The 21,134-nt window shown below is 43.9% G+C and overlaps 7 protein-coding genes across 7 annotated transcripts; 5 read left to right on the top strand and 2 right to left on the bottom strand.

The window, feature by feature from the left end:
* The first annotated feature begins 219 nt into the window (after window positions 1–219).
* On the top strand, window positions 220–731 carry LOC311249484 (histone H2B 1/2-like). The gene has a single exon (XM_084340550.1). The coding sequence runs from the start codon at window positions 230–232 to the stop codon at window positions 599–601; it is 372 nt and encodes a 123-aa protein (XP_084196676.1). The 5' UTR covers window positions 220–229; the 3' UTR covers window positions 602–731.
* Window positions 732–2,090: 1,359 nt separating this feature from the next.
* On the top strand, window positions 2,091–2,753 carry LOC311249517 (histone H4). Its single transcript, XM_084340599.1, has one exon. It carries the CDS (start codon window positions 2,099–2,101, stop codon window positions 2,408–2,410), a length of 312 nt encoding a protein of 103 aa, XP_084196725.1. The 5' UTR covers window positions 2,091–2,098; the 3' UTR covers window positions 2,411–2,753.
* A 2,075-nt stretch (window positions 2,754–4,828) lies between these two features.
* LOC311249421 (histone H1-like) lies at window positions 4,829–6,058 on the top strand. The gene has a single exon (XM_084340437.1). It carries the CDS (start codon window positions 5,190–5,192, stop codon window positions 5,787–5,789), a length of 600 nt encoding a protein of 199 aa, XP_084196563.1. The 5' UTR covers window positions 4,829–5,189; the 3' UTR covers window positions 5,790–6,058.
* Window positions 6,059–8,619: 2,561 nt separating this feature from the next.
* Window positions 8,620–9,225, bottom strand: LOC311267276 (histone H3.2). Its single transcript, XM_084370248.1, has one exon. It carries the CDS (start codon window positions 9,219–9,221, stop codon window positions 8,811–8,813), a length of 411 nt encoding a protein of 136 aa, XP_084226374.1. The 5' UTR covers window positions 9,222–9,225; the 3' UTR covers window positions 8,620–8,810.
* A 356-nt stretch (window positions 9,226–9,581) lies between these two features.
* LOC311267355 (histone H2A-like) lies at window positions 9,582–9,988 on the top strand. Its single transcript, XM_084370406.1, has one exon. The coding sequence runs from the start codon at window positions 9,589–9,591 to the stop codon at window positions 9,970–9,972; it is 384 nt and encodes a 127-aa protein (XP_084226532.1). The 5' UTR covers window positions 9,582–9,588; the 3' UTR covers window positions 9,973–9,988.
* A 1,534-nt stretch (window positions 9,989–11,522) lies between these two features.
* Window positions 11,523–12,859, bottom strand: LOC311249410 (histone H1-like). The gene has a single exon (XM_084340425.1). It carries the CDS (start codon window positions 12,539–12,541, stop codon window positions 11,942–11,944), a length of 600 nt encoding a protein of 199 aa, XP_084196551.1. The 5' UTR covers window positions 12,542–12,859; the 3' UTR covers window positions 11,523–11,941.
* Window positions 12,860–14,255: 1,396 nt separating this feature from the next.
* Window positions 14,256–14,778, top strand: LOC311249457 (histone H2B 1/2). Its single transcript, XM_084340516.1, has one exon. The coding sequence runs from the start codon at window positions 14,270–14,272 to the stop codon at window positions 14,642–14,644; it is 375 nt and encodes a 124-aa protein (XP_084196642.1). The 5' UTR covers window positions 14,256–14,269; the 3' UTR covers window positions 14,645–14,778.
* Window positions 14,779–21,134: the final 6,356 nt, after the last annotated feature.

Consider the following 21,134-nt stretch of genomic DNA (forward strand, 5'->3'; position numbering starts at 1 on the left):
GAGTCATCTCCTTTGTTAACATAAAGCGCCACAAAACACGACCCACATTAAAAACATCTGACCCCCCCTCTGGTTTGGGATGGTAACTTGTGCGACGCATGCTCAGTCTGGAGCACAACCCAGCCAATCCTGTGTGAGCAACGGGACAGTGTAATTTGCAGCAGGCGCATATATATACCGCGTTCACGTTGGCAGGGTTACAGTAGTTGAACGCTGAACTGCAGCAATCATGCCTGATCCAGTTAAAGCACCCAAGAAGGGCTCCAAGAAGGCGGTGACAAAGACCGCCGGAAAGGGAGGCAAGAAGAGGAGAAAGACCAGGAAGGAGAGCTACGCCATCTACGTGTACAAGGTGCTGAAGCAGGTCCACCCCGACACCGGCATCTCCTCTAAGGCTATGGGCATCATGAACTCCTTTGTGAGCGACATCTTCGAGCGCATCGCCGGTGAGGCCTCCCGTCTGGCTCACTACAACAAGCGCTCCACCATCACCTCCAGGGAGATCCAGACCGCCGTCCGCCTGCTGCTGCCCGGTGAGCTGGCCAAGCACGCTGTGTCTGAGGGAACAAAGGCCGTGACCAAGTACACCAGCTCCAAGTAAACTCAACCTGACATCAACAATCCAAAGGCTCTTCTAAGAGCCACCACTTCCTCTGAAAAGCTTCATTCCACATGGGTCGATTATATATCGACTGCACCATATAAGAGTCACTAAGAATTCAATTGATGAAGTGACATTGTGCATTCTGCTGTGACTCGAACAAAAATTGTAATTCTGCTCCAGTATTTACAAGCTTTCACCTAAATCTTAACTATTGTGTTCACTTCTTAATCAAGTAGTTAATAATTATTTGCACATGAGGTCCTTGGCTCTTGTACAGGAGAGGTGTATAAACTAGTACTTTACTAGTTATTGTCAGTGACCATGCTCTATCCCCCATCCCAACAGTTTCTGATGACAAGGTTTGGCTTGTTCTACTAGGTGGGGATGGTGCTGTTTATAACTGCCATTTTATAATCCAATATAACCATGTGAATCTCCTCAAACCCTATCCTACTGTAAGCAGTATCAATAATCCACTATAGTAATCCTAGTATACCCAGTGTAAGCACTAGAATTTAATATATGGGACAGAACATGAAGCTTGACTTTTGTGTAAGAAAATATATAGTGATATTATTTAATGTGATCTTTATAGCTACTGTATTTGTATTTTCATAGGACAGGTTGCAACCAAAATAGAACATTTGATGTGATCTTGTGCTCACAGAGCAGCAACTGAGTCACTTTGACTTATGGAGGAACAAACAAACCCGCTCTGTGGAGAAAGCACAGCCTCATAGTGCTGATTCTGTGGACAGACAGGAGGGACATCTACAATATGACCCATTGCGCATCACGATTATGCAAAATAAAACTCCACAGAGGAAGTGGTAATAAGGTCATACATGTTAGCCTGCATGGCTTCAGCTATGTGTTATATAAATATATATCAACCCTGCGTGCACCTATCAAAGGCCCCCTGATGAAAAGACGTCTGCAGGCGTCTGTTGTGCTGCCCTGTCTCATCCTGAACCCCCCCCCCCCCCCCCCCGTAACTGCCACAGCAATCAAAGAACTACAGTTAATCAACACACCATGCTGTGGAGCACATGTGTGATAGTGATGTATGACTCCTCCTGTAAAACGACTATTTGAGTTAATGAAAGTTAAATAAATAAAAGATCACTTATAGCAAACAAACACGAGGAGAAATGGACAAAATGTTCCAGTCTCTCAACCACATGGGGAGAGTTCACCATATGTGAGACAGGGGAGTGATTCAGGTTGTTCTCCCCACACAGCAACACATAACGAAAAGTTCGGTTCATCTGTACAATCTTTTGATGTTTGTTCCAAAATGTATTAATAATTTTAAATAAAAATAATGAAAATGAACAATGGTCTCTTTCAGCTGCGAAGATGTAGGAATGACCACTGAAGCACCGCCCAGTGAAACTCGCGCCATCGCTTCTCTTTTACGTCCGCAGATAACGTTTATATTGCGCATGCCTGCCTCTTTGCAACATACTTTAGCAGTAATCTACAAGCTACAAGATGAGCGGAAGAGGCAAGGGAGGTAAAGGACTCGGTAAAGGAGGCGCCAAGCGTCATCGCAAAGTTCTCCGTGATAACATCCAGGGAATCACCAAGCCCGCTATCCGCCGTCTGGCTCGCCGCGGTGGAGTCAAGCGTATCTCCGGTCTGATCTACGAGGAGACCCGCGGTGTGCTCAAGGTTTTCCTGGAGAACGTGATCCGCGATGCCGTCACCTACACCGAGCACGCCAAGAGAAAGACCGTGACCGCCATGGATGTGGTGTATGCGCTGAAGAGGCAGGGACGCACTCTGTACGGCTTCGGAGGTTAAACCGATTCATCAAGTCTACAACAACAACAAAGGCCCTTTTAAGGGCCACACACTCATTTCACGTGAAGAGCTGATTTTCCGGTCAATGCTACAAACGCCTTTTCTCCAATGTCAGACATTAACCCACGAACTGAACCACAAGTCTCAAGCTGAGGCAGTCTTCCGGTTATTATCACGCACTATATCAATAAATGATTACATTATTGCTCAGGTTCTAGAGTTTGATGTTTTTGACATATCTAATATGAGCTACTGTGTCCATTTTCTCCTCTGTATTTAAATGATCATCACGTGATGTTGTACGGATGTCACGAAATCGGCTATAAAGCAGATTTATACAACAGACTGATACGAGTTCAGTTTGGATTATTTTAAGATTGGGTTTCACAATAATGACTCCTATTCTATATAGCCACAATGAAAATACTCTGTCTGCAAGTTGTGTCCGATGGTAGTATTATAAACATTGTTGGGGAGACTTGAACTACATAGCTTAACTACAATTTGCTGTAACTTGCTGGTAGTTAAACTACTGTCATTTTTTGTGCTGCGTCAAGTATTTCAACTACTTTTTGGGTCATTTTTTGTAGTTTAACTGCTCAATTTACAAACTTCAATTTTGGCCAATAACATGAAATATTTTTTTTATAAAATGAAGACCTATATAATATAAATTTTATTTTATTTTTCTTTGAAGAAAGGCATTAAACACGTCATGACATGCGAAACCAACGCTGCCTCTGATTGGCTTGCCCTGGCAGCGCTCAAATGCTTCACAGAGTGGGTGGGTCTTTATGCCAAGGAAGGCAGTGCTCATATGGCACTAGCACGTCATGGACAACCCTCCCCTACCCCTGATGCGCCCCGAAAGCGCCAGCCCAACCATGGCCATATTTGAGCCTGTACATGTTGGATATTGATGGCTTTTTGGTGTTGGTAAAGATGTTTTTAGTGCCAAACAGAACTGGCTGTCTTATAAAAACTTATGAGAGACTGCTCATGTGTCCTGTCAACAAGCAATTCTGCCCTGGCATCTAGTTCTGGTGCCTAAGTGTTAGTGCCTCTAAAATTCCTTTGATGTTGACCAAAAATATCAGCTTTTGTTCTTTAAAAAATAAAACTTGAGTTGAGAGGCATATTTCTGCTGGCATGTGAATTTTTTGTAGGCTATTATATTTTGTTTCATATACACCATATGTTGATTTATTTAATGATGAGTATAATGAGTATAAGTAGTTGCTAAAGCTACTTTTTTTTTGCAGTAGTTTTACAAACTACATTTCTCCAGGGGTAGAAATGTAGTTTGTTCAAACTACTGCCAGGCTGAACTACATGTAGTTTTACAAGCTACGCTTGCTAAGTAGCTTCCCCAACACTTATTATAAATAGCTGGGGACAACAGCACTGTAAACCACTTCCTAACTGCTGTCCCTTATTTGTGCAAATGTTTGGATCCTCAGACAAAGCTGTGATACCTGAGTTGCTGTGAGAAAATGTGCTAAATCAGTGGAACATGAGTCATGTTCCACTGATTTAGCACATTTTCTGCGTCATGTTACATGACGCACCAGTGTGAATCACAAATCACCCAACCTATTTGTTTCCATTTTTCTGTGCAATATTCTAGCTTACTGTTGTTTATTAGTATTTATTAATGCTGTAAGTCAGTGTCAATCATTGCCTACTGCAGCATTACCCACTCAATATTATCAAGACTGTAGTGTAACATGCACACATCTATTTCTAGTACTATTTCTATATATCTATAGAGTTGTCAAATACATTTTAAATGTCAAATATATACATATATATGTGGACGGATGGATTTTTTTTTTTTTAATCAGTGTGGTTCAGTCACTGTCCAAGGTGCTGATCCGCCAGACAGCGTTAACTTGTCATCTGTGTTGTCTCACCTGACAATAAGCTGTGCTAATGCACACTGAATACTTTGAGTGTGATAATTATGTCAGTCATATGCTATGAAGGAATATCTTTTGGAAGAATATCCCCCCAGTACAGGACAGAGACTTGTAGAGTCAATGCAGAAGTATATTGATGATGGGCTGGTAGCACGTGGTTGCTAATCAATATTGACACCTTCTCTTGTGTTTCCTTTAATTTGTCTGTACAGGTCAATGCATTTGTTCAATAATATTAGATCTATTAAGAGTTTATTTATATTAAAACGAGTCCTCAGCAGGAGAAATGTTGACAGCCACAGTGAGCTGCTCTGTCTGACACCACAACCCTCGGCCATCATGTGTGTTTGCTGCTGCCAGGATAACTTGAGTTTATTACAAAATGATCACCAACAGATGGTTGTTTTTACTTTGAGATCCTGAACAAACACGCTGACCAGCTGGAAAACTGCTTTTGACGGAGCTCTGATGCATTTTAAAACATTTTAGGAGAGAAATGAGTGGGAAAAGTCGCTGAGCAGTGCTGGTCACGACGGTGAAAGTGTGAGGTTTGGAGGCTCCTCCAACAAAATGCAGAGAGCATCAGAGCTCTACATGACTTCAATATGAAGAGACACAAGTCCGCTATCGGCTCCTTCACTGTCAGCCTCCAACACTTCTCCCACATTTAGTCTGGAGTCTTTTATCGATGAAGAGAAAGCACAAGTGGCCCGGCATTCAGACTGCCCAGAGGAGACACGGCCTGGGTTGAGTCTCCACGGTTCTCATGGTGTGTTTAAGGACAGCCTCCTGCTCTGGATTCTCCATTCGTCCAGTCAGACTCTCGTGTTGTCGTGAATAGGATCAAACTTTGAAACAAGATGGCAGAAGTAGCTCCAGCTCCCGCCGCCGCTCCGGCTAAAGCCGCCAAGAAGAAGGTTACCAAGCCGAAGAAGGCTGGCCCCAGCGTCAGAGACCTCATCGTGAAGGCTGTGTCCGCATCCAAGGAGAGAAGCGGCGTGTCCCTCGCCGCTCTCAAGAAGGCTCTGTCCGCCGGAGGCTACGATGTGGACAAGAACAAGGCCCGCGTCAAGACCGCCGTCAAGGCTCTGGTGCTCAAGGGGACTCTGGTCCAGACCAAGGGGACCGGAGCATCCGGCTCCTTCAAGATGAGCAAGAAGGTGGCTGAGCCCAAAGCCAAGAAGCCGGTTAAGAAGGCTCCTGCTAAAGCCAAGAAGCCCGCAGCCAAGAAACCCGCAGCGGCTAAGAAGCCCAAAGCTGCGGCCAAGAAGCCAGCAGCCGCCAAGAAGTCCCCGAAGAAGGCCAAGAAACCTGTGGCGGCCAAGAAACCAGCCAAGAGCCCCAAGAAGGTCACCAAGAGCCCCAAGAAAGTGGTTAAGAAGGCCCCTGCACCCAAGAAGGCTCCTGCCAAGAAGGTTGCCAAGCCCAAAGCCAAGAAGGCAGCACCCAAGAAGAAGTGAGCCGTCACTACAACATCACACGTCCCGATTAAAGGCTCTTTTAAGAGCCACCCACTCCATCCTTTAAGAGCTCAGTCCTGTTCCTGTACTGTTTGTCATATCAAGAAATAATCATTCAGAACACATTAACTTTATAACTCAACATAGGAGGAAAACAAAGGTTCCCTCATCAGGTCATCAATAACTTCACTAACATAGAGAAGATCACAATCAACCATCAGTGTAATATCCGACAAATAACTGTAAATTAATCTACTTCCATCATCTCTACTGCACCGTAATTTGAAATTACAATTATATCATAATAATAATACTTACTGATGATAAAAAATACATTAAAGCAAGTAAACTATTAATTGTTTTCACACCCTGTGTTAAATGTATCTATACATTTTTAATGTTATACCGTCTCAGTGCATCATTTTCCTTTATACATTCTTTTGTATTTGCTTTTGCGCAAAGTCTTTACTCTACACTTTGTCAAGCTTCATTTTCACTATGGGGTGAACGCAGTAAGATGGGATGTTCTGTTAAAACATCAACAACGTTGTAGTTGGACTGTTTAAAGATGATTCCTACGTAAATATCCTTTAAAAGACTTTAAACTCTAACTGAGCCTGTGCATCCATCCATCAATGCAGGGGGTCCAGATGAACTTAGTTCAGTGAGTCACCACAGGATGGTAGCAATGCACTGACCCTGTGTCTGGAAGAAAAACTGGAAATAAAACAGGCTGATGAGCAGCTACTGGCCTGATTATTCAGATTGTCAGTATAGAGGAATCCAACAGACAAAATGAAGAAAGAATGGGACTGAAACATGAATGGGAATTTTCAGTTTCACGTATTGACATGTTGTGTGTGTTTGTAAAACTACTAAAAGGCCTTTGATCAGCAGTGATTGCTGAAGTAGAAAAATCAGTGGCTGCTGCTCAGAGAACAGTATCAGTCAGAACTGTGTGTATGTGTCGCATCATTTACATCCAGTATAGGAGGACAACTGGACAGGACATTTTCAAACTGCTGGACACCTCTGTAACATCGAATGTACTCCTGTGGTCATAATGTGCGGGCATCTGGACAGAGCCATGACAGGGGAACACAGTGGAGTGGTACCCGCATCTAGGCGGTTAATCCCAAAGCCACTTGGGTACACTGCAGCATCCACTAGGAGGCTCTTGCTGAAAGGTTTTGACACCAGTGGCGAGTTAAGGCCCTTTTAGGGGTGCTCAAGCACTCTTAAATGTCATCTCAGCACCCCTATAAAATAAGAATGTTGCTAGATTCACGTTGGGCCCCAGTACAGCACGTGATGTTGTAATTACACAGTTAGCCACTGCAAAAATTGACTCCAAATATTATATGGATTCTCCCCCAGCTTTTATTATATTAATACTCTATCATCTTTGCCTTCTGGTTATCAGCACAAAAGCTAAAGGGGAGGAGAGAGAGCAGGGTGGAGTCTATACAGAGAGATAATGCCAACTCAGCTATTGTTTTGGCCACATTCATTGCAGTGAACTGCGATGACTTCACATTGCTAATTGATGTATTCATACAGGTTACTGTTACCAAATGTGGATTCTCCCAAACTTCTTTTCACATGTATTTATGTTATAGATACTCTATTTGCTTTATTCATAATCAGATTATATGTGATTTTCTGGCTGTATAGATTTGCTACCCTCAGGGTGAGGCGACACAGCTTCATCCTCCCAAAGTAGCTAGAATGCTCTAGAGATGAAATGATGAGATGTTTAAAGACAAAAGGAGGAGATAATGGTAAAGTGACATGGTAACTTGGTTTAAGATGGTTTGGGTTTTGACGATTGAGTTGAGACAATTTTTAAAAAAAACTTTGCTTTTCTTTATTTGCCTTTTGTTACTGGTAGTCCATGAACAATGTGACAGTCTTAGTTAAAAAAATTTTAAGAACATTTTTTAATAATAACATTTCCTTGTGGTTCAACATTAAAGCAAGTTCTGACAGATTTCTTGGTATCTTTCTAGTCACATAATTAAAAGGAAATACTGTTAAAGGTCTAAATTTTACTCTGCAAGTGTAATCAACATACAAGATAAAGTTGGGGCTTTGTTAAAGAAGTAAAAGTTCTGGTTAGACTACATGAACAACAAAACAGATCTTCCCATCCTCGCATGCCTGTTCGTGTGCAGACGAACACACCTCAGTGAGCTGGTGTTGGGGGTTGAAGGACTGAAGGGGTAAGGGACTAAGAAGTTTGGGAAACACTGCATCATGTATTACAACACTGTTGTAATGATTGATGAGATTAGCAACCTGATGGTTTACTTGCACCGCATATGGATTGTGTTAAAATTATAATTGTGGGTTTGTAGAACTGGTTATCAGTTTAACTTTCAAACCTGTATCCATTAACCCTTGTGTGGGGTTCATATTTTTGTTATTCAGCCAGTATTCGTGGGTCTGGTGGACCCGCTGCATTATTGGGTTTTTAATTCAACACAATCAAACAATTTTATGTTAAAATACTCAACAGATGTTTACTTCATCCCAATTACAAGCAATATAAACAGCATATATGGTTAATATATGTAGTGTTACTCGTTTTGAATAAAGATTGGTTCCCGCAAGACAGATGGTAAAATGTGCGAGAATGTACTCGAGCAGACGGTGTTGGGGCTTGAATTTTGCAACAATGTTGCAACCTTGTGCGGGAACGGCAGGGGCGCCCTGGGTCCCGAACATCCTGTATGTACTATATATGTGTATGGGGGGGGGGGGGGTGTAAAAATGAGCCTAGACCAATGAGTCGGAGTGGTGAAAAAAATTAATCGTATAATTTTTCTGATAAAAAATGAAAACGGGTCCCACAGACTCTAACACCATACAAGAATTAAAGGGTAATCTTCAAGGTACAAACGGCGAACATATAGTTGAATCTAGAGAATGATTTCACAGAAACAATGAAGGAAGCAGCTCTGTAGAAGAAATGAGGTGGCTCTGAAAAGAGCCGTTGTTGTTTGTGGAGCAGCAGACAGATTAAGCGCGCTCTCCGCGGATGCGGCGGGCCAGCTGGATGTCCTTGGGCATGATGGTGACCCTCTTGGCGTGGATGGCGCACAGGTTGGTGTCCTCGAACAGGCCGACCAGGTAAGCCTCGCTGGACTCCTGCAGAGCCATGACAGCTGAGCTCTGGAAGCGCAGGTCGGTCTTGAAGTCCTGAGCGATTTCTCTGACCAGGCGCTGGAAGGGCAGCTTGCGGATGAGCAGCTCGGTGGATTTCTGGTAGCGACGGATCTCTCTCAGAGCCACGGTACCGGGCCTGTAACGGTGAGGCTTCTTCACACCGCCGGTGGCCGGGGCGCTCTTACGGGCAGCCTTGGTGGCCAGCTGCTTCCTGGGAGCTTTGCCTCCGGTGGATTTACGAGCGGTCTGCTTGGTTCTTGCCATTGCTTCTTCTTCCTCTCAACAAACTGGAGAAAAGTGTAGTGAAGAGAGGAGACCGGCTGCTCTTAAACGGTGGGACCGGCTGTGAAACGGTGACGCTGCTTCAGACCTCCGGCTCCTGATTGGTTAGCGGCTCCTCTCGGAGCTCAGCGCCGCCTGGAGGAGTCGCCCCCGCCTGAATCTCCGCTGCTTATTGGCGAGAAATCTGTTCAAAAAGACCGCCTTAATTCAGCCAGGGGCCCCTCTGCTGAAAGCCTCTTCTCTGGTTGGTCTGTTGGAGACCCGCACACGCTCCGCGGAGATAAAAAGGAGGGTTGTGAGTGTCAGCAGCACATTTTCTCTGAGTCGAGACTCTAGAAAGACCTGAATCATGAGCGGAAGAGGCAAAACCGGCGGCAAAGCCAGAGCAAAGGCAAAGACTCGCTCCTCCCGTGCCGGGCTCCAGTTCCCAGTCGGTCGTGTCCACAGGCTGCTGCGTAAAGGTAACTATGCACAGCGTGTGGGTGCCGGCGCCCCCGTCTACCTGGCGGCCGTGCTGGAGTACCTGACCGCTGAGATCCTGGAGTTGGCTGGAAACGCTGCCCGTGACAACAAGAAGACTCGTATCATCCCCCGTCATCTGCAGCTGGCTGTCCGCAACGACGAGGAGCTCAACAAGCTCCTGGGTGGAGTGACCATCGCTCAGGGCGGCGTGCTGCCCAACATCCAGGCTGTCCTGCTGCCCAAGAAGACCGAGAAGGCCGCCAAGAAGTAAATGATCCTGCTTGAGACCAACAACACAAAGGCTCTTTTAAGAGCCACACACTCACTTCTGAAAAAGAGCAGTGTTTCTAGTGTGATGCACTAAAGTGGTCCAACTTAATCAATTCTCAAAACATGGATGTAAAAAGTTATAAAGGTAAGAAGTAAACGATACGAAGTTGAAGCATTGCAGAGAAAATCAGAGTGATTAAAAGTGTGAAATCACAAGAGGTCCAGATGTCACATGGGTAAACTAATGATTTTATTGTGTGTGTTTTAAGCTGTGTTTTCAACATTTTGTGTTTTTTATTGCATGTAGCCTATTGTACACTTGAGTTTTGTGCTTTTATTTTAAATAATCCCATAAGGTTGTGACACCCCCGGCACAATCAGCGCCTGAGAGAATGAGATTGGAAGCCTTTTAAAAGCATCCAGAGGAAGCAGGAGGAAAAAAAGGCAGGACGCATAGAGCGGTTGAATGAAGCAGTAACGGAGGGAGGGCACCGACCGCAGTGGCCACGCCGGAGCCGCCGTTGGACGGAAATGTTCTTAATGAAAGTGTTACGAGTTTCAAAGTGTGTAACAAATGTGTTGTTGGGGTTTACTGCTCTCACTTCTCCTGGATGAAACCCTGGAAAACAGAATCACGGAATCAATGAATGAAAGAGTGAACCGCCATCTTCTTCTCTGAGGGAAGAGGGAGGTGTCTCTCACCTTGGGCACCGTGGTGCAACGATACCCGCACTTTGGTTCCGCTTTCACTTTTCTTTCCCCCTTCATTACAATAATAATTGAAATTGAAATAATTTGAAATTGCATTAAACATTGAGCTGGTTATTGCTGGCATTAATAAAGTAATGTGTAAAATGATACACTCCATAGCTAAATAACAGATGTGGACCAGTAATAAACAAAAAGTGACAAAGTAGCTATCCTCACATTAGGGTGTATCACACAAGTAGCCTAACTCAATGAATTCACGTGACAAAACGCATAAAAACAGATCATGTCCATTATTCAGCACTGATTGTAAGATTCAGCGTTTTGTATTCAACATTAATGTGTCAACATGTCACTCATTTTAATTTTCAGCTGAGGTGCTTCACTACAGAAATGGTAATAAGTAAATATAGCATATACATAAATAGAAGAAAAACCATAGTACTATTGTTTTTTTTTTTATTTGTACGCTATATTTACTTAGTCAAAATAGACTATATGGCAACACCATGAATAATCTGAAATTCTGATAATGGCTTACATGAGAAATAAACAAGATGTTAGGGTTATAGGGGAAATTAGTGGAAAGTGTAGAGCAAAGACTTTGTGCAAAAGCAAATTCATAACAATGTATAAAGAAAAATTATGCACTAAACGGCATAACATTAAAAATGTTGATTCATTTATAACAATGAATAGTTGAGTGGTTTTAACATTTTTTAAATCATTATTATTATTATTATTATTATTATACAATTGTGCTAGAAAAACAACGGTGCAGTAGAGATGATGGCAGTAGACTCACTTAGTTATTTGATAGATATTTCACTGATGGTTGAAAGTACAGCCAGGATGGAAGATTGGTAGCAATATTCCAAGGTCCAAACACTGTAACACAAGTTGAAGTCAAAACTTAGTCTCTGAAGTAAGTGTTGCAGTTTATAAGGTACGATTCTTTATGTAGGAGGTCAGCTGGGGTACTTTCATGGTGACATAGTTCAGTATTTGACCATATTTACCTGCTGTTTCCCTTGTGTTCATCTCTGTGTTAGTGAAGTTATCTGATAACCTGATGAGGGAACCCTCGTTTACCTCCTATGTTTTTGTTTGTCTGTATTCTTATTCTTACTAAGTTACTGTGTTCTAAGTGATTATTTATTGATATGACAAACAGTACAGGAACAGGACTGAGCTCTTTAAGGATGGTGTGGGTGGCTCTTAAAAGAGCCTTTAATCGGGACGTGTGATGTTGTAGTGACAGCTCACTTCTTCTTGGGTGCTGCCTTCTTGGCTTTGGGCTTGGCAACCTTCTTTGCGGGAGCCTTCTTGGTTGCAGGGGCCTTCTTAACCACTTTCTTGGGGCTCTTGGTGGCCTTCTTGGGGCTCTTGGCTGGTTTCTTGGCCGCCACAGGTTTCTTGGCCTTCTTCGGGGACTTCTTGGCGGCTGCTGGCTTCTTGGCCGCAGCTTTGGGCTTCTTAGCCGCTGCGGGTTTCTTGGCTGCGGGCTTCTTGGCTTTAGCAGGAGCCTTCTTGACCGGCTTCTTGGCTTTGGGCTCAGCCACCTTCTTGCTCATCTTGAAGGAGCCGGATGCTCCGGTCCCCTTGGTCTGGACCAGAGTCCCCTTGAGCACCAGAGCCTTGACGGCGGTTTTGACGCGGGCCTTGTTCTTGTCCACATCGTAGCCTCCGGCGGACAGAGCCTTCTTGAGAGCGGCGAGGGACACGCCGCTTCTCTCCTTGGATGCGGACACAGCCTTCACGATGAGGTCTCTGACGCTGGGGCCAGCCGTCTTCGGCTTGGTAACCTTCTTCTTGGCGGCTTTAGCCGGGGCGGCGGCGGGAGCTGGAGCTACTTCTGCCATCTTGTTTCAAAGTTTGATCCTATTCACGACAACACGAGAGTCTGACTGGACGAATGGAGAATCCAGAGCAGGAGGCTGTCCTTAAACACACCATGAGAACCGTGGAGACTCAACCCAGGCCGTGTCTCCTCTGGGCAGTCTGAATGCCGGGCCACTTGTGCTTTCTCTTCATCGATAAAAGACTCCAGACTAAATGTGGGAGAAGTGTTGGAGGCTGACAGTGAAGGAGCCGATAGCGGACTTGTGTCTCTTCATATTGAAGTCATGTAGAGCTCTGATGCTCTCTGCATTTTGTTGGAGGAGCCTCCAAACCTCACACTTTCACCGTCGTGACCAGCACTGCTCAGCGACTTTCCCCACTCATTTCTCTCCTAAAATGTTTTAAAATGCATCAGAGCTCCGTCAAAAGCAGTTTTCCAGCTGGTCAACGTGTTTGTTCAGGGACTCAAAGTAAAAACAACCATCTGTTGGTGATCATTTTGTAATAAATTCAAGTTATTCTGGCAGCAGCAAACACACTGAAGATGGCCGAGGGTTGTGGTGTTAGACAGAGCAGCTCACTGTGGCTGTCAACATTTCTCCTGCTGAGGACTCGTTTTAATATAAATAAACTCTTAATAGATCTACTGTGAACAATTAATGACATCATAGTAGCTGAAGTGTTGCATTACTCTGGGCAGCAGTGCTTAATAATACAATGAATTCCCTAAATTAGGCTATATAATGTTTACACATGATACACATGAGTGTATTTTAAAAAGGTAGGAATGTGAAAAGGAATAATTTACATTATTGTCTTTGTTACACATGCTATGTAGCAGAATATGAATCATTTTTTAAAATTAAATGAAAATAAATAAATATATCCGCAGTAGCAGGAATGCCACCTGTCAGTGTGCACACCATGGGCAGCTCCATCATCTGTTACCTGTTCAACAAACCTGAAACTCTCCACTCTCCTCTTATTTCTACCATCCCGTCTTTTATTCTGTTTCTATTATTTCTTTTAAAACTATGATGCTATGAATCTGTAATTTCATCCAGTATAGATTTTAATCAATTCATGATTATGTTCAGTCAAATGTCTGTAATTATTTGTATTAGTGTCATCACCACTTCTATACGATAAACATATCACAATTTATGTAGACCTTCATTATACATCAACAAGACAGTCTGAACCGGGGCTTTTAACTGATGTATTGCCTGTATTCCCTCATCTTTAATCTCACCTATATGTGAAGGTATGTTTGGCGAGCGGTGTGTAGAGACACAACTAAACATATGTTGGAAAATCACTTAATAGTACTTAACTTATCATGCATTGTAAATAAAGCCTGCTTTCACTATTTCTTACTCGTTCATTCTGAAAAAAGCTGCAACACCTAACATCACATTGTAACATCTAGTATTAAAATGTAGCGTCTTCACTGAAAACAGTTTATGATTTTGAAACAAGGACTTATTAAATGTATAAGACTCAGGCTGTGTGGTCTGTGGTCACACCGAACACTTAGTAAGAGTCTTTCCCAAAGTGTTTCCTTTGTGTTGGTCACAGATAGTTTCACCACGTCCTTCTGCATGTCAGCTCTCACAGCGAGGCCACAATGAGCAGCTCAACCAATCACAGGAGGGAAATCACACAGTAGTATTTGCATGGAGTCTATACAAATGAGTTGCTCTCAGACGTCAAACACATTCGTCGTTGAACTCAGCGAAGAAACAAGAATGCCTGAACCAGCAAAGTCTGCGCCCAAGAAGGGCTCCAAGAAAGCGGTGACAAAGACCGCTGGAAAGGGAGGCAAGAAGAGGAGAAAGACCAGGAAGGAGAGCTACGCCATCTACGTGTACAAGGTGCTGAAGCAGGTCCACCCTGACACCGGCATCTCCTCCAAGGCTATGGGCATCATGAACTCCTTTGTGAGCGACATCTTCGAGCGCATCGCCGGTGAGGCCTCCCGCCTGGCTCACTACAACAAGCGCTCCACCATCACCTCCAGGGAGATCCAGACCGCCGTCCGCCTGCTGCTGCCCGGTGAGCTGGCCAAGCACGCTGTGTCTGAGGGAACAAAGGCCGTGACCAAGTATACCAGCTCCAAGTAAACTCATCCTGACATCAACAACCCAAAGGTCCTTTTTAGGACCACCCAATCCTATCAATAGGTGCAATATTCCTGCTTTTAGGACTTATCCAAGCTGTACTATTGTAATGATACTTATTTAATAATGCATCTCATGTCTAAAATAAACCACATAAAATGATGTTACAATGAAAACAGTGATTGCCATCTACAATATTTCAGAGGCAATAATGTAAACGTGTATCTCTCCCATAAAATACATAGGCTGAGAAATATATGGTCCCCAGATCACTAGAAGCTTCAAAGGTGGCAGGGTCCATCAATAAGAATCACAATTCCTTTATTAGTTCCGAAAACAGGGAAATTTGTGCGTCACAGCAGCCAAAGGACAGTTCAATATAACAAACAATAACAGTAAAAAATAAACAATATAATAAAAAAGTAAGAAATATAAATAGACTTATATATACATAATATGTACAAATATAAAGTGAAATTGTCATTAAACAAATAATGAGTATGAAAATTGCCCAGTTCATGCAAACCAAAAGGAGAAATGGGTTATAAATGAGTTTTTTTTATTGCACAGTGAGGTCTACGGGGAGCAGTGCTGATTGTAGAGTCTGACAGCAGCAGGAAGGAAGGACCTGCGATACCTCCTTCAAACACTTGGGGTGTATCAGTCTATTACTGAAGGACCTGCCCAGTGCTGTGATAGTGTCCTGCAGGGGGTGGGACTCCTTCACCAGCAGCGATGACAGCGTATCCATCATCCTGCTCTCTCCCACCACCTGCACTGGGTCAAGAGGGCATCCCAGTATGAAACTGGCCTTCTTGATAATCTTATCAAATCTCTTCCTATCTGCTGCTGCTCCAGCAGACTACTCCATAGAAAATGGCTGATGCCACCAGAGAGTCATAGAAAGTCCTCAGGAGTGCCCCCTGCACCTGAGTTTCCTCAGCAGATGGAGTCTGCTCTGACCTTTCTTATAGGTTGAATAGAGTAAAACTGTGTGAAATGGCGTCCTTTTAAAAGGTCTGTATGTTTCCGGGTAACTCGGCCATAAAGAGTTTATTTACCTTAGGTTTTAGCTGAGTTTGCTTTTTTGTGATGAAATAAATCAGTGGATGCAGACAATGTGCTAACCACATAGTTGAGCTAAAAAGTCAAATTCAATGTAGCTTTATTAGAGGGAGCATTTCAAATCACATAGCAAATCATAAACTAAATCAGTAAATCAAAATGGTACAAATACATAACAAGAAATAGAATAACAAAAAATATAATTATATTCGTAATGGTTTTATTCGCTATATGCGAAATATAGTTCAAGTGGCCTCACCTGATTCAGTTGACTCAGTTGTCAGAGACGTTTAATAAAAATATTTGATTAGACCTTAATCTGGTTATTTCACAAGACAAAAGAAGAGAACATTTTGAATAAGTCATGAGGACACATCTGGTCACACAGACCCTAACCCTGACATCACGCCTAAATTTAACACATATCACATGGATTTATATGGTTATACCATACATAACAGCATTAGAGTTGATATTAATATTAAAACCAACATGTGACATCCCTCCCACACATCTTTTGACCTTTGACATTTTAAAAGTAAATGTTCAATAGTTTCATCCTCACAGTTGTCAACAGGGAACCTGAAGTTTTAACAAAGCAGCTCAATTTAACCACAGCTCAGACTGCTGCTCTGCCAACTGTCACAAGAAGATCCTCCTCAGACGCTCAGTCCTGGCCATGACACTGCAGTTTCACAAACAGGTCATGGTTGGGCCGGTGAATGTCATCATGATCCTGGTCGCTCTGGACCTGCACCACCTGGTGTAAATGTCCTGAAGGCAGGGCAATGCAGTTCTAGTGATGCGCTCAGCACATCGGATCACCCTATGGAGAGATTTCCGGTCCTGGGCGCAGCAGTTGCCGTACCAGGCGGTGATGCTTCCAGAGATGACAGACTGGATGGTGACAGAGAAGAAGGTTTTCTGCAGCCCTGTGGAGATCTTAAATTTCCTCAGCTGTTTGAGTTGATACAGGCGCTGCCTAGCCTTCTTCACTAGTGAGATGATGTGGGTTGTCCATGTTAGGTCCTCACAGATATGAACTACGACGTACCTATAGCTGGACACCTTCTCCACCGGGGTCCCGTAGATCTGTAGTGGTGCGTAATGGGACCTTTGCTTCTCCCTCCTGAAATCTACCACCATCTCCTTGGTCTTGGTGACGTTCAGGTCCAGGTTGTTGGTCTTGCACCATGATGTCAGCAACTCCACCTCTTCCAAGTAAGCCGTCTCCATGTTGTTGGAGATCAGGTCATTCACCACTGTGTCATCCACAAATTTCACAATGGTGTTGGTGCTGTGTGTGGCTGTACAATCATGGGTGTACAGGGAGTAGAGCAGGTGGCTCAGGACGCAGCCTTGGGGGGCGCTGGTGTTGAGGGTGCGGGTGCTGGAGCTGCAATTCCCGATCTTCACCACCTGTGGTCTGCCAGTCAGAAAGTTCAAGACCCAGGAGCAGAGTGAAGAGCTCAGCCCCAGATCCCTGAGCTTGGTGACCAATCTGAGGGGAACTATGGTGTTAAACACCGAGCTGAAATCAATAAACAGCAAACGTGCGTAGTTCCCCTTACCGATGTCCAGGTGGGAGAGGGTGGAATGGAGGACGTGTGAGATGGCGTCATCAGTGCTCCTATTGGGACGATAGGCGAACTGAATGGGGTCCAATGATCTGGGTAGTGATGAGTCTTTAAAGCTGCACTCTGTAGTTTTGGGGACAAAATGTTAATGAGAGGAGAAAGATCTTTATTGACTGATTGTTTAATGTCCAAACAAACAAACAAACTATCTTTGTTTTCATGACTGAATAAACTGAATAAACAAACTGACCTTAAAGGACAACACAATTTATACTGTTTTACTTTGTTTATATGTGGTGGACCCTGCCACCTTTCTAGCTTCAAATTGTTCTGGGACCTTAATTTCCTCTGAGAGCAGCTTGTTTATTCACTTATGGAAAAAATACATGTATAGAGTTAATATAGAATTTGTATTATCACCTCATTATATTGTAAATATTAAAATTCTGAGTTGGAATTTCTTCTTTAAAATTACAGTGCCCCTTTAATATCGGATCCAATAATCAGTCGAGCCATAGTATATGGTATACAATCACGTAAGTATAATTTGACTTTTACTTAAAGGGACATGGGGCAGGATCAAGAAATAAGACTCAATAGTGACACCACGGTCGTTGCGGCCGTTGGGGTAACTGCAGCCATCAGCCAAGCCGGGGCGGGAGCGTGCATGAACTCTTCACAGCAGTGCAGCCGATGCCTTATCCCCTACACACATGAAGCAGCCGGGAAGCCGGTTCGCTGTGTGTAGCGACACACAAGCGCGGCAATTTACCGTTACGGTTGATGCAGTCTGAAAGGCACAGGCGAAATCAAAGACGCCATATTGAGGGGCAAAAATATCGTCTCTGATACGGGATTGCTGTGACACAAACAAACTGTTAGCCTGTGGCTACAGCCAGCCGCTACAGCCAGCCGCTAACGTCACCTCCTGGATAACAGGTTGGGCTTTCGGTCCCATATGTAAAGGGACATATTTCTAACTATTCGGTTTCAGACTAAAGGGCCGTGGAAAATGCGCAGTCTGTAACTATTAAGTGTTTCACAGCGGTGGACTAAGTTACATGTTTGCAGCTAACGCTACTTTGCACGTTAGGTGACTCCGAGTCCTCTGTGATCTCATATGATTTTCAAATCAAGCTGTAAACATGACCTGTAATGTTTTCTTACCTGGTTACTAGGAAATGAGCCATGTCAGCATCTGTTTTCAGTCCCAATTCCAGTTGGAGCTGCCTCCCTGAGTCGAGCGCGTATCCAATGTATATTAAGGTGCCAGCCCGTCTTTGCTCGTAACTTTGTTTCGACTCACGACATGCCCCTGATAAAACCTTCTTTTTCTTCCTAGTATGACTTTTTAGTGGACTTTGTGTGGTGGCGGGTCGTTTGCTGGCCGTAGCAGACTCCATTACTACCCAAACACTAGTTTGGGTCCACCATGCTCGTCTTCTTCCCGTATCCAAGTCGAAAGCCGTCGAGGACGCGCATTCAGCATCATCTGACGTCACGTCCGCAGGACTGCGCGGGAAATTCGGGCCCGAATTGCAGTACATTATGCAGCACACAGCCTGTTCAAGGCAATGGAGAGATACACGGGTGGGCTCATCCTTTTTGGTTTTGAACGCTTCATCACCCATTAGCATTAAAAAACTTAAAATGCATGTTTATTTTTTCACAAATCCTGCCCCATGTCTCTTTAAGTACATTTATAGCCAGAAAATGACTTGAGTTCATTTATTTTCAGAATGATTTCATTCATATATTCAAACTGGTATCCATTAGACCCCATGACATGACGTTGCTCTGGTCTCTTCCGGTTGACTTTCAGTTGATTTGCATTATGGGGATATGTGAAATCAGCAAACTTGTTTATTTCTGCTCTCATTTTCATCTGTAACTTTAACATTTAAAGATTTATAGTTAAACACGATGGTCTGAACTTTCTGATGTCTCTGCGCTGTTTGTTACTTTAGGTCTCAAACCTGAGGTTAGTTAAATTGTTTAATAATGAGAAATGACATCCCCAGACATGCACTTTAGATTATTTAAATGTATACACTTTTAAATAACATAGAGAATTAAGAATAACAATAACAATATCAAAAGCATTCTACAATAAGAATGCTTGGTGTTTTTGTTGCTATAGCAACAACATGAAGAAGATCAAATGAAGATCAAAGGCAAATGTATCAAAGACACATGAAATGTTATAAGTAGAAGAAATTACTTTATATTTGCCATTTGTGCTCAGACTACAGTTTAGTTCAGACACATATCTCTTTGTCGCAATGGATCGTACACAGAATAACAAAAAACAAGGTAGGAGAAGGAGAACAACAAAGAAGGAAGATACTTCACAGGTTAAGAAAGTATTAATAAACCCTAAGAGAGATCGTTCTCAGGCCAGGAGAAGACATAGAAGCCCCAGCATAGAAAACAAAGCAGCCCAGCAGAGGATGGAGCCGGAAGACATGGAAAACAACTCTGAGAAGGCTCGACCTCCACCAGTTTCGTTTTCCCATTATGGATACTTGCTCCTCTGCGATGAACCTGAAGAGCAGACTGAAGTGCAGACTTCTCCCAGCATGTCCTCTCAAGACACATTGCAGGAGATGAATGAGTTGAAGAATCTGAAGTTAGAGGAGATTGAGGATCTGAAACCACAGCTCCAAGCGGTCTCTGAGACGCTGCACAACACTCAGACTGACCATGAACGGCAGATTTCCAACACTCAGATCAAATTGGAGGAAGCGAAGGCCGAGAATGCAGGCCTTAAAAAGGAAGTGGAGGACATGAAATTAGGAGTCCATGCTGAAAAGCAGCTGCATGCACTGGCTGAACACAAAACTGGGACAGCTACTCAAAGCCTGAAGGTGCAGCTCCTTGACATAGAAAGAGCAGAGCTTGAGGCTCGCACAAAAGCCGAACAACTGGAGGCTGATCTTGTATTTGAGAGGGCTCAAGTTCAGATGCTGGCCAAGAAAGAGGAAATGGCTGGGAAGATTGTAGAAAGATCCCAGGCTTCCCATCAAGTCCAGCTTGAGGAGCACAGAGAGGAGACCAGGAAGATCACATCTGCCCTTAAAAAGGCAGAGGATCTGCTGGAGACTCAGCACCTCTGCTGGCAGCAGGAGAAAACATCCCTGCTGGAGGAGATGGAGAAATCCAGAGCTCTCTATGAGGATCAGCTGGAAGAGCAGAAACACGAGAAAAGCACCCTCGTTGCTGCTCTGAGTAATGTTGAGCAGAAGCTGGAGAGTCATCAGGTGGAGTGGCAGGAGGAAAGGACATCCCTCATTCAGGCCACAGAAAGCTTCAAGAAGACTGCGCAGGATATGCAACAGGAAGCAACGGAGGCTTTAGAAAGATCCCAGGCTTCCCATCAAGTCCAGCTTGAGGAGCACAGAGAGGAGACCACGAAGATCACATCTGCCCTTAAAAAGGCAGAGGATCTGCTGGAGACTAAGCACCTCTGCTGGCAGCAGGAGCAAACATACCTGCTGGAGAAGATGGAGAAATCCAGAGCTCTCTATGAGGATCAGCTGGAAGAGCAGAAACACGAGAACAGCACCCTCGTTGCTGCTCTGAGGAATGTTGAGCAGAAGCTGGAGAGTCATCAGGTGGAGTGGCAGGAGGAAAGGACATCCCTCATTCAGGCCACAGAAAGCTTCAAGAAGACTGTGCAGGATATGCAACAGGAAGCAAAGGAGGCTTTGGAAAGATCCACCAGACATCAGGTGGAGTTGCAGACATCCCTCATGCAGTCCACACACATTATTGAGAAGATGCTGCAGGAAAAGGAGCGGGAGGAGAAAGAAAGCTCCATGAAGTCCCAGGTGGAAGAGCTTGTGAGCAAG

This window comes from Pagrus pagrus, assembly GCF_965226575.1.
Source record: "Pagrus pagrus genome assembly, chromosome: 2".
In the NCBI taxonomy this organism is placed as follows: Eukaryota; Metazoa; Chordata; class Actinopteri; order Spariformes; family Sparidae; genus Pagrus; species Pagrus pagrus.

What these genes read in the sequence shown, in the direction of transcription:
- LOC311249484 (XM_084340550.1), top strand. Translation starts at nt 230, where the DNA reads ATGCCTGATCCAGTTAAAGCACCCAAGAAGGGCTCCAAGAAGGCGGTG.
- LOC311249517 (XM_084340599.1), top strand. Translation starts at nt 2,099, where the DNA reads ATGAGCGGAAGAGGCAAGGGAGGTAAAGGACTCGGTAAAGGAGGCGCC.
- LOC311249421 (XM_084340437.1), top strand. Translation starts at nt 5,190, where the DNA reads ATGGCAGAAGTAGCTCCAGCTCCCGCCGCCGCTCCGGCTAAAGCCGCC.
- LOC311267276 (XM_084370248.1), bottom strand. Translation starts at nt 9,221, where the DNA reads ATGGCAAGAACCAAGCAGACCGCTCGTAAATCCACCGGAGGCAAAGCT.
- LOC311267355 (XM_084370406.1), top strand. Translation starts at nt 9,589, where the DNA reads ATGAGCGGAAGAGGCAAAACCGGCGGCAAAGCCAGAGCAAAGGCAAAG.
- LOC311249410 (XM_084340425.1), bottom strand. Translation starts at nt 12,541, where the DNA reads ATGGCAGAAGTAGCTCCAGCTCCCGCCGCCGCCCCGGCTAAAGCCGCC.
- LOC311249457 (XM_084340516.1), top strand. Translation starts at nt 14,270, where the DNA reads ATGCCTGAACCAGCAAAGTCTGCGCCCAAGAAGGGCTCCAAGAAAGCG.